The sequence below is a fragment of the Mixophyes fleayi genome, chromosome 5, assembly GCF_038048845.1.
Source record: "Mixophyes fleayi isolate aMixFle1 chromosome 5, aMixFle1.hap1, whole genome shotgun sequence".
Classification (NCBI taxonomy): Eukaryota; Metazoa; Chordata; class Amphibia; order Anura; family Limnodynastidae; genus Mixophyes; species Mixophyes fleayi.
The window spans coordinates 108,911,213-108,927,784 of NC_134406.1; the positions used below are offsets into that span (position 1 = coordinate 108,911,213).

At 35.1% G+C, this 16,572-nt stretch overlaps 1 protein-coding gene across 1 annotated transcript in view; it reads left to right on the forward strand.

Annotated features, from left to right (window-relative positions):
• Nucleotides 1-9,478, forward strand: part of ADCY1 (adenylate cyclase 1) — a 255,805-nt gene extending 246,327 nt beyond the window's left edge. Inside the window, exons 15-20 of the mRNA XM_075212665.1 lie at nt 1,152-1,268; nt 4,213-4,359; nt 4,704-4,802; nt 5,925-6,039; nt 7,010-7,134; nt 7,545-9,478. Coding sequence (XP_075068766.1) covers nt 1,152-1,268; nt 4,213-4,359; nt 4,704-4,802; nt 5,925-6,039; nt 7,010-7,134; nt 7,545-7,883 — 942 coding nt within the window. The 3' untranslated portion in view covers nt 7,884-9,478. The remainder of the gene's footprint in view (nt 1-1,151; nt 1,269-4,212; nt 4,360-4,703; nt 4,803-5,924; nt 6,040-7,009; nt 7,135-7,544) is intronic.
• The last annotated feature ends 7,094 nt before the right edge of the window (nt 9,479-16,572 follow it).

A 16,572-nucleotide genomic window follows, 5' to 3' on the forward strand; every position in this document is an offset into this window, starting at 1 on the left:
TTGTGAACGAACGTACACTGTACACAAGTATGTATGGGGATCTCGCTACAGGGACCACATATGTCATTTCAGTGTGTACATAATCCACATCTTTTAAGACGACAACATGGCTGTGAAAAGTCGCTGCCTGGATGGTCGGTTTTTCGTTAATCGTTTAAAATGTGTCTAGTGTGTATACATGAATCACCCGAGAGATCGGACCTTCAGACTTTCGTAAAATTGTTGTAGATAACATGTCGGTTGGAAAATTCTTCAGTGTGTACCTAGCCTATAACAGTGCACTATATTTATATTTTTTGTACCCTGGACCTATTGTTCTTTGCTCCCACTGTGTTAGTGAGCATGTGGAATCTGCTTTTACAGAGAAGGGTTGAAGAACTTTTACTGTAACACCTAGAGCATCTTGGTACAGTGGTTAAAATTTCTGTTCCACAGCACTGGGGTCATGAGTTCAATTCCCGACCATGGCTTTATCTGTGTGGAGTTTGTATATTCTCCCCGTGTTTACGTGGGTGAGCTCTAGTTTCCTCCCACACTACAAAAACATACTAGTAGATTAATTGGCTGCCATCAAATTGACCCTAGTCTCTCTCCCTCAATCTCTCTCTCTCTCTCTTTAGACTGTAAGATCCAATGGGGCAGGGACTGATGTGAGTTCTCTGTACAGTGCTGCGGAATTATATAAATAGCTTCTGCTAATGAAGATGATGATGATAATCTTCCCATGTTTGTGTGGGTTTCTTTCTGATGCTCCGGTTTCCTCCCGCAGCCCAAAAGCACACTGGTCGTTTAAATGGTTTCTGATAAAAGTTATCCTAGTGTGTCTGTTTGCATGGTAGAGAATTTAGATAGTAAGCTCCACCAGGACAGTGACTGATGAATGATTAAATATTCTCTGTAAAGCTTTTCCTAATATGTAGCTGCTATATAAATAATAAAAAAGTCAAAGAACATATAATTTTTACCGAGGTACATTTGATTTGGAAAGTAATAATTTAAAAGGTGCATAAGAATAGAGTTTAATTTTGAAGGTTTTGTGTAAGCAATTAAATTGCTAAATTATTGCTATATAATTTTTTGTAACCCACTTGTGGCTATCACATAGTTTATTGTAATAAAATAGGCTAATAGGTAATATTTTACAATTCCAGGCAGAAGAGGAGAGAGATGACATGGAGAGAGTTAAATTAGATAACAAAAGAATTCTCTTCAATCTCCTGCCAGCGCATGTTGCACAACACTTTCTCTTGTCTAATCCAAGAAATATGGTAAGTATTTAAGCCTCTAACAAAACATATTTTAACTTGGATGCAAGAAAAATCAATGGTGCTGTATTCCAGAACTTAATAGTATACATTAGATAATTGAGTTTTTTATTCTTAACTAAATATGTCCACCATACTCTCTCTTTCATCCCTCAGCAGTAGGTTGCCATGTTAGGAGGGAGGTACTTCTCTAACATTGTAGACATAAATGTCATAAAGCTGTGAGAAGGGATTCATTTGTCTGTAATAGCCCGGGTAGGTAATATTTTACTCTTTATCAGAGTTTAATGTCTAATTAACACAAAACACTGTATATTACCTTCATGCTTCACATTCGAACATTTCAAGTTTGGGTTGTAGTGATCCTTTAACTGTTGGTCCAAATGAAAAAACAAATATCATAACATCATAAATGATATTTATTGAATATAATTACATTCCAGTCTGTTCAATACTAAAAATGCAGGTAAAAACAAATTATAATTAGCAGTCACAGTGGGGAGAGATATATGCTGTATGCACAGTTGTGCAGCTCTATTTATGATTTCATCTACACTTTCATCAGTGACTTTTGAGCTATTTCTTGAGTCATTGGTGGATCTTCATGCATAATATTGTATAAGGTTTTAGCTTGCTATTATATGCTTCTTGCATGACCACCTTTTGAACTATATTCCTGTAATGGTGATTTCAAGTTCTGTACATCCAAATATTCTGACACCATTTCAATCACAGCCAAACTTGGATGTCACATGGTAAGTTAAAGAATATAATTGATAAACATAGGGAAGTTAATGGATACAGTATACAATTTAGCTATATTTTAGCTAAAATCCATTAGCAAAAGGTAAGTGCTATCCACAATTTAAATAGTCAATTCTCTATAATCCAGGAGAATCTAGAAATCTGCCTCTTTTCAAGCAATCACTCCTGCCACGAACTCTCAGCCTGTCCCAGATACAGCAATCTGAACAGCTGGCCGTGACTGGAGTCACCTTAGTCACTTAACAATAAATACACTTTTTCTGCCACTATGAAGGATTTATTATGGTGTCCTTACGTTCATCAAAACCACTTATTAATGTTTCACACTTAAATCACATACACATGCAGCATGAGCCTCCCTGGGCTTCGTAAGTTCACAAAGAATCACAGAGAATACACTAGAGTAAATGTATTTAATCTGTAAAAAAATTTCCAAGGCTTAAGTACAAAAATTAATGACAAGGCATACAATAGGTTACACAAATGAGTTTCAGAAAATAAAATAGGAAAAAAAATCCATCTCGCTCTTCATCTAAATATACAAAAGTGATATGACCAAAACATACACATTTATGCACTTAGTTTATACTCAGTATAAACAAGAGAAATCACATCAATTCATGTTCTCAGGGACCCATGTGCTATGTTTTAGAAACATGATGTAGTATATGTTGGGATTCATATACCTGTATAGATACAATAATGGAAGGATGTACATTTACGTGGATAGTGTAAGCTAGGACAGTGATGGCTAACCTGTGACACTCCAGGTGTTGTGAAACTACAAGTCCCAGCATGCTATGCCAGCTAACAGCTAGTTATCTACTGGCTAAGCATGCTGGGGCTTGTTGTTTCACAACACCTGGAGTGTCACAGGTTAGCCATCACTGAGCTAGGAGGATCTCCCATCCTGCATCAGGAAGAGGACACTCCCAAGCACATAATAAACACTCCCCATCATGGTACTAAACCAGTATACATGTCTTGATGCTGATCCATCCGCTCTGGACACCCCATGCTCTCACACATGCTCCTCTGATCATGTGGGTGAGCCAACACATGCACGGTTTTTTTGAACTGAAAATGACTACACAGTGCATTCACCAGCCCCCCAGAATGCACAGGGACTCTGTAGCAGTTGGACAATCACCAACGGCCCCCATCCAAATTTTGCCCTGCAATTGAGTGTGACGACCCTGTCTCTCTCTTTACCAGTCTCTTTACTCACCGTCCTGCCCTTGGCTTTTACACTCATAACCAGGAACAAGAAAAACTCTCTTAACTCAGTAAGAATATCCTTCTCCCATTTTTATCTAATGGTAAAATTGGAGCCACATCGATAAAATTTTAACAGAACTAATAAACATCTGATTTGATACTAACAGTTGTCTAAGGGAGTATAATACATAATTGAGAAGGAACATTTTGATCTGCAAGATTACACAAATCTGTTGACATTTTCTGTGTTCCTTTTATTAATCAAAGACAATCAAACATGTATGAACATATATAATTGCTTGCTAAAATTAAGTATGGGTTGTAGTTTAGAATTTCACACAGATGGATGTTAGCAAAAGCCAATAATAAATCATTTAAAGTGGATGGCTGTTTACAGCGGCAAATTCTATGTTTATGTCTTGGCGTCTTAAACATACCATTTATTTCTAATAGCTATTTACAAAGTAGCTGAAAAGCATTGTAATTATCTATAGAAGCATAGAAATCTTACCACAAGCAGCATTGAGGGTTCTTGAGACAAAGATACTTGCACTAACCAAACTTTATTCTGCATGTGATCATGCCATTAAACAACTAGTATTACAAATAGTACAACTAGCAGGGCTTGTGAGTCAGTGCATAGTATTATGTTGCACATGTGGCCAGGGATTGCTTGATGTAATTTTCAGTCTTGCAGACTGCAACTTTGTTCATTAAAAATAATAGGATGAGTAAAGTTATACTTATTTTTAATTAATGACTTTGCTGTCTATACTATTTCATGTGATCTTTTTAGTACTCCTAAACTAATCTTATACATTTACACATCTCCCCTTTAAGGTACACAATATTATTTTGCAATAATCTTTAGTCAGCAGGAAAAGGTGTAGTTGTATATTCTTCATTCTGGCTCTACCGCCTACTTACTAACTGTTCTAAATCCTGATTTTTCAATCGCCCACAGGATCTTTATTATCAGTCTTATTCACAAGTCGGTGTGATGTTTGCCTCCATTCCTAATTTTAATGATTTTTACATTGAACTCGATGGCAATAATATGGGAGTGGAATGTTTACGACTTTTAAATGAAATAATTGCTGATTTTGATGAGGTAAGATTCAAAACCACTGATGGGAAATGAAACAGAATGTTATGTAATATATTTCTTACAGTTTAAAATGATATATGTAATGGTGTAGCATGTTTCCAAAATTACTGTTGATGGCAGTTGCAGCAGTGTGTATTGATTTATCATAGTGTTACTTCTTATAGACAATATTCTTATGTGTTCTCTATAGGTTTTAAAAGACAGCTATTTCACTTGCATTTTTTAAAGGTGCAAATTTGCACTCATTTGCGCACGTATGTGCATCTGTGTGTGCGTTTATTGTAATCTAGTATTAAGCATAAAAATACCATGGCTTTGTAATGTTTATTAGGTTTACTTTGATACAGCTTATGGAAAAGGAGTGCTATAGAGACATTGAAAAAATCAAGACAATCGGAAGTACATATATGGGAGCTGTGGGACTGGTTCCAACAACAGGAACTAAGGTAAACATCAGAAAGTAAATGGCTGATTAAATTTTATATATTGAAATTACCTTATTTTGAAAAATCGTTATGATGTATGTTGCTGTTACACTCTCAGGTTAAATTAAATGTTACTATTTGTGAAAGTAGTTTACATAAACTGTTATAAGCAGCCACCAGGTGGTGCCATTTCCTTTGTTGAGAATATTGATACTGAAACAAGATTAATAGATTTAAGACTAAAGTTTAATAGAAATATAGTGGCTTCATTCCCCAATATAATATTTAAAAATAATAGTGAATACTCCTATTAGAATTAATACTGTATCTGTGCATACATATTTAAGTAAAATGCACTAAAGATTCTAAAAAAAAGGTATAAAGAAATGAGACATTTTATAAAGAGATGTCCCACTTTTGATGCTTTGAAATACACAAACTTTTGCAGCCACTCAGTAGCAGAATGGTGTTTTCCCTGCTCTGAGACCCTCAAACCATTACAGCCAACAAATATAGCAGGTTAGTAAGGGACATTGTGCAGAATTTGTCCTTTAACATAGTCTGCTCACAGCTACTCATCACTGAACCTCGCTCATCACAACTATTTGCTTGGATGCCCTTACTTATTTAGCTACCCCTGTGCTCACTGGTGATAAGAGACGAGATTCTAAAGTGGCTACATAATCAATCTTTAGTAACAGGGACACCATTGTGATGAATAAAAGTGCAGCATCGTCAGGAGAGTTGACACAGAAGGACAAAGCATTGACACAACTTTTATGGGTCTATTTATGACCCATCACATTTAAGTCACCTTAATTATCATTGCTTATAGCAATCATAAGACATTATTTAACATTGCTATTTATTATAATTCTTCAGTTGGGACAGACACTCCGTCGGGTGCCTGTCCTGACAAATAATCTAAATTACAATAACATTTTTAAAAAATAGATTGAGATACATATTAAATCATCTATATGGTCTAAATTTCCAAAACGATGACTTTTATATTTAAACTTCCTTCAGCATTGAACTAAATCATTAGTTACACAAACATATCACTGAAATATTATTGCTTAGTACTTGTTGTTGTTGTTGTTGTTACTGTTTTGTACTACTGCACATTTTTTATGTTTGCAGGCAAAAAAATCTATTTATTGTCATCTAAGCACACTGGCAGATTTTTCAATTGAGATGTTTGATGTTCTTGACGAAATCAACTATCAGTCTTATAATGAATTTGTTCTGAGAGTGGGTAAGAATATAGCAATATACAATTCTACTGATCTCAATTTAATATTTCGAAAACCTTTAACGCTATTACATGTAGCTATACATGGTTCGGGCCCAGTACGATATGCTCTATGTAAAACCTTTATTATATAAATATAGTGTCTGACACCATTTTGTGGTGGATAAATGACATTAGACACAGCTTGCCATGCATATTGCAACTTGTAAAGTAAGAGACAAGGTACACACTTAAGTATACGAAAAAATGTATCCTTGTAGCCAAATAATTAATGGCAAAGTGGGTGGTTCAGAAATTAATTAGATGATTATTTAGGTCTCTAGGTCACAAATTGAACAGGCTGTTTCTTTTTAAATTCAGTGGTATAATATTTAGCTTTATAGAAGCAATTTTAGTTGTCACATCCCTTTTTTATAGAGCATAATGCATATTATAAAGGAAAGGTTATTATGGTACATACATGTCCATGCTTTCATGGTCATTTGTCACCATTAGTCCACATTTTAACACTTTCACTCACTATATGGGATTAGCGTAAAACGCCTTCTAACAAACAAAAACTAAATATACAGTACAGTTGCACAATTGCAACACACAAATTATATATTTAGGAATATTTACACTTCCCTTGTTGAGCCAGGAGTATGGTTAAAGCTACACTGCCTCCAGTGCTGCTTGTTTATCATTTTAAAATGGCGATTGAATGCAAATCCACAAGCATGGAGCTTGCAGCTTCGCATTGGTCTGCCTGGTCTCCTCTGGGCAGTGCAGCTTTCAACTGGGGCTGTGAGACAAATAACAGACAAATTTGTCTGCTCCAGTGCAGAAAAGATTTCAAAACATACCAAGATTTAGCAGCAACTTTTCAAAGATTAGCTTGTTCCATGTAGACCATGTAAATGTGTATTTCCAATGTAATTTTTTATGTTTATGCCATTTATGAATTTATATATATAAAAAATTGTTGTTGCAGGTATAAATGTTGGACCTGTAGTTGCAGGAGTCATTGGTGCCCGACGCCCTCAGTATGACATTTGGGGTAATACAGTAAATGTTGCTAGCAGGATGGACAGTACAGGGGTACAGGGAAAAATCCAGGTATGCTTCGCTTATTTTTTTCCTTTGTGCTCAAAATCAACAAATGTGTTTTCTTTTCTTTTTTTTTTTATTACATTTTTACAATATATTGTCAATATTCCTCAATTAAATTGCAGATAATTATTTCTAGTAATATATTTCAAACAGCATTTATTTAAGACATATTTATGATCAAATCTCCCTAGAGGATCCCATGATTTCAGGTGCAGGTCCAATGCAGTGGAACTCAATTATATACGCGGGACAATAGTGTTTTAAATTCTATGTTTTGCACAGCATAGGCTACTGAAGCCTATGATGAGGAGATTTAGGCTCCAGGCACACTGACAATAAGTGAAACATTTAAGATACATGTTTAGAGCAAAATAGGATTATTACATATAAAAACTAAACAATAACTTTCTTCGCAGGTAACTGAAGATGTTCATCGGATATTAAAGAGATGCAATTATGAATTTGTTTGTCGGGGTAAAGTCAGCGTTAAAGGCAAAGGGGAGATGTTAACATATTTCCTTGAAGGAAAAGTTGATGGAATAAATGCACAAACTCGTTCTTTAAACTTGGAGCGGAAAATGTACCCTTATGGTAGAGCAAACATTCAAACAAAACTGGGTACTAGCTGCCCATCTGTGCCAGCTGCATCAAGTTTAACAGTTAGCCCTGCAATGGGCACTCTTCAAGCTACAACATCTCATGCAAATCAAACGCTACATTACCTTCCTTCTGTGCCTGCAGTTGAAGAGGCATAAAACAAAAAAAATACTTGTTTGCGCCATCTACAGTGAGTTTAATGCAATTGCCTGTTCTTGTAATAAGAAATATGGGATCAAGAGATGTCACAAAACCAAGGATAATTTATCCAACCAAAGAGAACTATGGAAACTGTAAGAATGGAAAAAATCAAGGGCTAACAATTGTGTTAGGTGTTCAGGAAACAAGAGTCATGTTCCAGTTTCTAACGGAGAGTGACTGATGGGATTTGAGAATACCAAATTCAATCAATGATTGCATAATGACATTGAAAGAAAGTGTGTCTGTTATATGTAACGCTATGAGGTATACATGGGATACATTCATCAAAGGTACTTATTTATTTCAAGAACAATAAGTAAGATTTACCGCAAAAATATATATCAGTAATGGAGATGTTCTGTTATCAGAGATAATTAACTTCCATTTTTGAATGTACTCCCAATGTGTTTGTTTTAATACCCAAACTTTTGTGGGTAAACTTAAGTACAACTTCCCTAGAACTTCCAGTTTTGAGTTGTTAAGAATTATAAACATTGAAAGGTGCTAATTTTTGAGAGTTAGGTCACTTATGTTTAAATAATATTGGATACTTTTGCACACATTGGATGAAGTTGTGATGTTTTGTCCAGATACAGACTGATTATTTCAGTGGTACATCTTTCCATGCTTTTGCATGTAGCTAGTGTCTTTGCATGAATCTTTGATATTCATACAGCAGAAAAATGAGGAAAACAAAGATAGGACTCAGGGTTAGACAGTAATCTGAAAAGAGCTTAAGCTACTTATTGTTACCATTTAGGATATTTATAAATATTTGAAGCACTGGTTCCCGCACAACTTTGAAAATCTTTTTAAAAGTCCACTTTGCCCTATGTGTAAGTGTGACACCTGAAACAAAATGCACAATATACTATAACTCATATCTTTAGGAAACTGAGGACTGTGGTCACTGCAACAACATATTAAGCTTCTAAAGAAAGTTTAAATCCTCCATGACCTTTCCAGTGTTTGCACACAACAGGGTATACAGTTGTTAGCTACAAACCGTTTGCGTTGCAGTAAATATATCAGTAAGTTGTTGTTGTACAATTCAGATATACACTATTCATGTATAAATCAACTCACCTTAAAGTTCATCTGGCACTTACAGAGGAGGCAGTTATTTTGAGGATTTAGCCAATATTCTTGAGAATGCTGTTCCTATTGAAGTCTGTAGGAACCAGTCATATCTCTAAGGCACTTTATGACCAATATTCATGAGGCCTTATTAGTGCTCAAGAGGTACTAGATTCCCATTGAATTGATAGACTACATTCTCAGCAGTATTAGTTAAGCCCACAAAATGACTGTATCCTTTATACTTAATGTACTAAGCGCAGAATATGTGGACACGTAACTAATTTTATTATTCACAAACTAACCTTTTTATCCACCTAGTACCTACACAAGTTCAAGCCCACTTCCTGACTTGGGAACAGCCTCTTAGCAGACACTGTGCATGATTATTTAAAGGATTTCAGTCCCAAATGGGAATGCACAATGAATGAAAAGTAAAATGTCACCTAAAATTCCTGACTGCTCTCACTTTAAATGAATTACTTATTTTTTCTTCTAAAATATTGCTCTTTCAATGACATTTACTAATAACACATTCAAGAAAGTAGGTGCACACCATAACCATAATTACAAGGTAAAACAAAAATATGCAGAAAATGCTACAATATTGCTAACCTAGGTCATTCTTAGAAAAAAATAAGGCTCTCTGTTAAAGGTGTAATATTGTTGAAGCCCATATACCCCTCCAGAGTGAGCTTAACATATGGATTCTTACACTAACATTTAAAGAACATCAGGGGGTAAATGTAAGAACCTCCGGATTCTTCAACTCCGGCGAGTTCAGCGTCTTCAGCGCTTAAATTTAAAGCGGCGCTGCCTTGTAAAGGGAGACTTCCCTTTACAGGGCAGCGCCGCTTTAAATTTAAGCGCTCAGGACGCTGAACTCGCCGGAGTTGAAGAATCCGGAGGTTCATACATTTACCCCCAGATCTGACTAGTGGTGCGCTCTTGCTCTTTTGAATGTAATGGGCAGACACATCTTGGTTTTTTGTATCATTTGCTAAAATAAGACATGATAAAAAGGGGATATTGGGATTCTACTCACTACTGTACATTTGAATGTTTTTATGATTTAGTATTTGTGTACTATACAATCATCCCCCTTTGAAGAAAATTTAAATATTTTTTTCCACAGCACAAAATCTAATTTTTTACCTGGTCACTTAGCCCGGATTCAGTAAGGAATTACCCAGTCCATTGACATCCTCCCATTAGAAGGAGTAAAATGTAGTACCCCGATATAAATTAACTACGCATTTCACACCCCAGTATAAATGGGCGCAGTGGTCAAAGTGGGTATTTAGAACAGGTAGTATGTAAATTTAGAACTGGCAATATGGAAACTGTCTGTGAATGGAATTTGATAGTTTTACAATGACAGCAGTACGAGAAGTGGCGGTATGGGCATACCTCTGTATACCAGCCCACTTCGACAACTGAATGCGCAATTATGTGAAAATATGGGCTAGACATCATAAAACAGCGGTGGTGCTGTGAGCATGCATTTTTGCACTTTCCTACTGACCCTTACTATATGTAGATGACAGGTGAAAGTTCCCTGGATGATGTGATGCTGCTTTAGGGACTGGATCACCTGATATCACTATGTCTGCTGTATACATTTTTTATTTCTTGTGTGAGGCTTAAGTAAAAAGTACAAATTTGTATGGAAGAGCACAGATAAGCAAAAATATTTTACATTATTGCAGCCTGCAAGGAGCAATAAATTAGTGAGTGTTGAATATATGACATATCTTTTATATATTATTCTTTGTTTCCTGATCGGTAAAAATGACTATTAAACCTCTTTGATCATCTTGTCATCCAACAAATATTGAGCTTCTGAAGAAGTAAAATAACTTCAGCTAAGATATCATAACACATGTCGATTTTTCAGACCTTTTTAGTTATAGCAACATAGCATCTTTTTATAGGAAATAGCACAGCGCTGCGTAATGTGATGGCACTTTATAAATAAAGGATAATACTAGGATGACAATCATACTGTTTAATTTTAAACAGTGCATGTATCACCAACATACTAGATTTAGAGATTAAGAACCTGGTTAAAACCAGTGTTTATGCATTCCATGGGATCACTTGACAGATATGTAATAGTAATTTTTACTAATAGTAATATATAGTACTTGTCTGAGGCAAAATAAAGATGATCCACAGAAGATTTTGTCAAATAAATGTGAGCTAATAAGACAAAATCTATCTTAAACTTGTTTACGCATACAGCTGTCAGTGTATTAAATAGCTCATGTAGTTTAATGTGTGCACAACCATTTCCCACTAACGAAATGCTTGATACAAATATATCATAATATGAAACTTCAGTTTATCCACATACCCATTATGTACAATGTTTTTATATACACATATGATTACTTGCTTACACACATTCATAAAGACATTTCCAAAAAACAGAATATCTAATACCAGCAATTATTTTATAATTATGAAGTATCACAATAATCAGACTTTAAAACACAAATACAGCTACGATGAGCCCAAAGCAAATCGAGTATAAAACGTGAATATTGTAATACATAAAGGGGCGTATTCAATTGTTCCTCCGGCCGCCGGAAAAACGAGCGCTCTAAAACTATTACCGTTAATACGGTAATTACTCGCTGAATTTCATCTCGCAGTTCCCTAATTGGGTTTAGCCATCATAAACTTTTTCATGTGCTATTTCATGAAAGCCCTATGCCAGATGTCTGGATAGTTTGGATAAGAAACATTTTGTGGTTAGGGCATTTAAATGGAGACATTCTGACATTACGGGATAAAGCAGTAGTTAGCCAATCATATGCAACCTTTCCCACAAGGCAGCCTATCTCCCTTTTCTAATATCCTGTTGTCCAATCCCTGACACCTACACTTACAGGCTTTACTCAGGGGCAATGGAGAAGCCTTATAGTGAATATATAATTAGTTGTGTACTTCTTGTATACATTGTGCACATTTTTCTGCCTAAGGTCCACAGCATTATTTTTCAAACTTTGTCCTTGGGGACTGTAAACAGGGCACATTTTTTAAGGGTATGCTGTTTTGAGAAGAGCTGGATTACTCTCTTAATTATGCAGAATGACTGAATCACCAATTAACTGAGCTAGTAAATATAATGTGATGTAAAAAACTGCCACTAAACTCTTGGGATAGGGTATGGCCTGAAATTCTGCCCAAAACTGAGCTTTCAGTTAAACTTTACTTTGCTTTCAAACGGAAAGGGGCTTGCCTACAATGAACTGCACAATTGTTAGTATTAAATTTAATAAGCCTTAAAAAGAAGCGTTACAGAAACACTGGGAGAGTAGAATACACTTTCCAGTATTAATCAATCTTTAATCACTTAAGTACTGTATTTTTATTTAACTCTTATCCTCTGAAAGTACTATACAACTTTGAAGTTGGTGGTTGGTTGCTGCATTAACTACAGGTGATATAGTTATATATGTTTTGTGCAAAGTTAAATATAAACTAAGATTGCATTTCATTTAAAATAATACATAATGTTAATTAAATGTACTATTTTACTTTGTGAAATACTAGTTTAATACTATAATTAATGGTTTCCATTGTAATCTTACAACTTTCTCCATGTATTTGTGCTATGCGATTTGTCTGGCGACAAAATTTAAGTGTAGCCTCAGCCTAATATAGGCTGTGCAAAATTTAGGTGTTTGTACAACCTCATTTTAACTTGCCTGAGAACCGTCCATTTGGTGTTTGTTTATATTTCCATAGCATATGACAAAAATCAGTCTACGAAAAGAATTATATGAGTCTGAAACTACAATTACTGCATTTTAAAGTTGAACTAAACTTGACAAAAACATGTTGCTATGTTCTAGTGGGAAGGGGACTGTTCTTGTTTTACCTTTCATTGAATGTTGAAACAGATCTGTTTATTTAGAAAATCATTCAGACTTTGATCATGCAGCCATAATTCTGTACTAATCTATCCCACCTTCCACGTCAATGATTTAACAAATAGAAAAAAGCATCTTCTTATTATTTGTGCTTGTGACGTGAGCTGTCACTTACCAGGATACTGGCCTCTGACTATTCTCATCTTTAGCTTCACTTGTCTTGTGTGCACACTTTTTAAATGTACATCCTACTTAGTTGGCCTTATAGTAAAGCTGGGTATACACTATAGAAAATGATGAGTATCCAGATTCATGTGTACACACCTACGCGATTTACCTTCAGAACTATGCTCTTCATCTGTCATAACCATCTGCTGAAAAGATCATGGCCTAGATTTACTAAACTGCGGGTTTGACAAAGTGGAGATGTTGCCTATAGCAACCAATCAGATTCTAGTTATCATTTATTTAGTACATTCTGCAAAATGACAGCTAGAATCTGATTGGTTGCTATAGGAAACATCTCCACTTTTTCAAACCCGCAGTTTAGTAAATCTAGCCCCATGACTCTGTAAACTCCATAGAGATCTGCCTACACTGCTGGTCATGAGTGCACACACTTCCACACTTGCCCGACATCGTTCCATCATTGATAGTTATTTTAGTCAGCTTATAAAATCAAATCAAACGATACAATGTGCTTTGGTGTGATAAAACATGATCATGGAAGCGTACACACTAAGGCGATATCGAACCTAACAGTTGTTTTTCGTATGATTGGCACGATGATTGATTGAAAAACCTATAGTATATACCCAGCTTGACTCAAAGTGCATGGAAATATTATGGATTTGAATAGTTTTTTCTTTTTCATTGTACAAATTACCCATATTTTCATACACCATTTTTATGTAATTCAGTACTTATAAATATAAAACCCTGTGTTTACTTGTCATTAGCCATGTAGGTGTTCATATATTCATATACATCTTCTATAGTGCATTATTTTACAACTCACTGACTGGCACAGTAAAATAACTTTCCCTCCATTGGTCATTAGCATCATTAGCTTTCTTTCTGTACAAATATCCAGCCAATGCATTGTTGACTCAAACAGATGTTTTTGTTATGCACTTACCACTATAATTAGTCAGTCTTTCCATTCCCTCTAATTTAAGCCATTTTGTTTTGTGAAGTCTCATTATCAAGTTTATTGTTTTGACTGCCAGTTACTTTATACAGAATTACAACTTGAGGGAAAAAGTACCTTAAAAAAATATATCACAGTTTGCTTAAACCAAAGGGTTTTTTGGATTATGAGCCAAACATATAAAATAATTGAATGTATAGCTGATATTGGCAGTTCTGATGCTAATGAAAAGTGTGAGTTTCTATTATCCCCTTTTATCACAGAGTTTATATATTTGATCATATCTTTGTGGACTTTGAGTTTGAGAATAATAACAAAGTTTTTCTGAAATGATGAATGTCAGTGACTATTTACAGTAGTTTGAGAATGAGCACAATGAGAAAATAGTACTACGATGAGGTAATAATCCTTAGAAGGATAATGAGAATAAACATTTATTCTTGCCCCATTTTCAACGGTGGCTATAAGTAGATGACAATTTACCACCAAGCAATGAGCCTAAATTTGTCATAGGCAAAAGAGGGTAAATGTGTTCAGATAATACCACATCATTAAGGACATTGTGCTATAAAAGTAGCAATGCTTATGCCAGTGGTAATGAAGCTTAGAAAGGTAGTGATAATGCATCCTCAAATTCATCTAACTTGTTTAGAATTGAAAACAATGTAATATGTGGTGCACATATGTTAGTTGTGCACAACATAATGAAATCTGTGTTAATAGATGCTGGTTACAATCATCTCACAAAATAAAATTACATTAGACAAACTTTTTCATAGACTGCTTTTGAAGTCATGCAACCAGATGAAGCTGCCATCTAGCAGGCACATAAAAAGCATTAAAAGTTGCCTGCCTCACTAACCACAAATTCCATGATCCAGCTCCTCAAAAAAGATTTATTGTAAAGAAAATCATCCACAAAATTAGAAACAAGTGCAAAGAAAGTTCCCAATTTATGAAACAAAAACTATACATAGGTAAAAAGCTATTCGAAATTGCAAGACTAAAATCATTTTAAATAATTTTACCAGCATGATAAGGATAATATGGTAATGATCAAGTACGTAGTATGCATTCAAAGGGTCAGTCAAGGTAACATAGTAACATAGTTGATGAGGTTGAATAAAGTCACCAGTCCATCAAGTTCAACCTATTTTGGATCTCCAGCGATCCTGCACTTATATTTGAAATTGATCCAGAGTCAGCAAATGCCAACAATCTGTTTCAATTGTGAAAATCCCCCCAGACTCAATATTGTAGTCCTATTTTTACAGTATCCACTACTATCCTTCATTCTAATTAACGGTCGTATCCCTGGATACACTTTTCCGCTAACCTTTTCTTAAACATATCTATTGAATCTGCCATCACAACCTTCCCTGGCAATGAATTCCATATCTTGACTGCCCTTACTGTAAAGAGCCCCTTCCTTTGCTGGTTGTGAAATTTCCTCTCCTCTATCCTTAGGGGGTGACCGCGTGTCCTGTGTATAGTCCTTGGGGTAAAAAGTTTCCATGAAAGTTCTATGTATTGACCCTTAATGTATTTGTACATAGTAATCATATCTCCTCTTAGATGCCTCTTTTCTAAAGTAAACATGCCTAAACTGGCTAACCTTTCCTCATAACTTAATGACTCCATATCCTTTATCAATTTTGTTGTCCTTCTCTGAACCCTTTTTAGTTAAATAAGGCCACTAAGAACCAAAGCTTGGACCCTTATTCAACTTGTGAAAAGGCATCAAAGCAGTCTCCTTTGAGAGTAACACGCAAGACCTGCCAAACGATATGGCAACTCCAAAAATGAAATTTAAAGTTTTAATCTTGCATCTAATGTTGTTTTCCTTATTGTTGTGGATGAAGGTGATGATTATGATAACTTTGGGCATTCTGGGATGGAAGCTGCACCTGATAATAATTGAGAAGTGGAAACTTCAAATTCTCAATTATCATCCCGTAATGTTTGTAATAATTTCAAAGTAAAATGTGCAGACCAGCACGACTATCTCCTCTGCTGGAAATATTTAAGAGGAAACTTACTGCAGGACACATCCTAAAACACCCTCCCTAAACACACTCTGCCATAATAATAGCTTTAGAAATTATGCCTTCCTAGTGTGAAATTACCTAATTTGGGGAATTGATTTGTGCAGAACCAAAATGACTAGTACTATTATTTTTCAAACATAACTGTATTCACTTTAAATGCCATCACTAAATAGTCCCTAAATATGTTTAGGCATCCTCTTTAGCTTTCAATTGAATGCCGAGAATTAAAGCAAATCATATTTTGGAAGTAGAATTTCTTGCTACAATTTGCTAATTTTGAGCCAGCATTTGGAAACGTTACTGTGAACAGAATATCTCGATTTCATGCAACTCTTGTTGACATTGAAGACAAACACCAATCACAGTACAGGTTGGGTTGACTTCTGAATAGTTGGAGTCCCTGGACATAGTTGTCAAAGGGGTGAGATCTTAATTAAAAATTAAATTTTAGGTGTAAAAATAATTATCTTTTAAATAATGTATTTTGTGT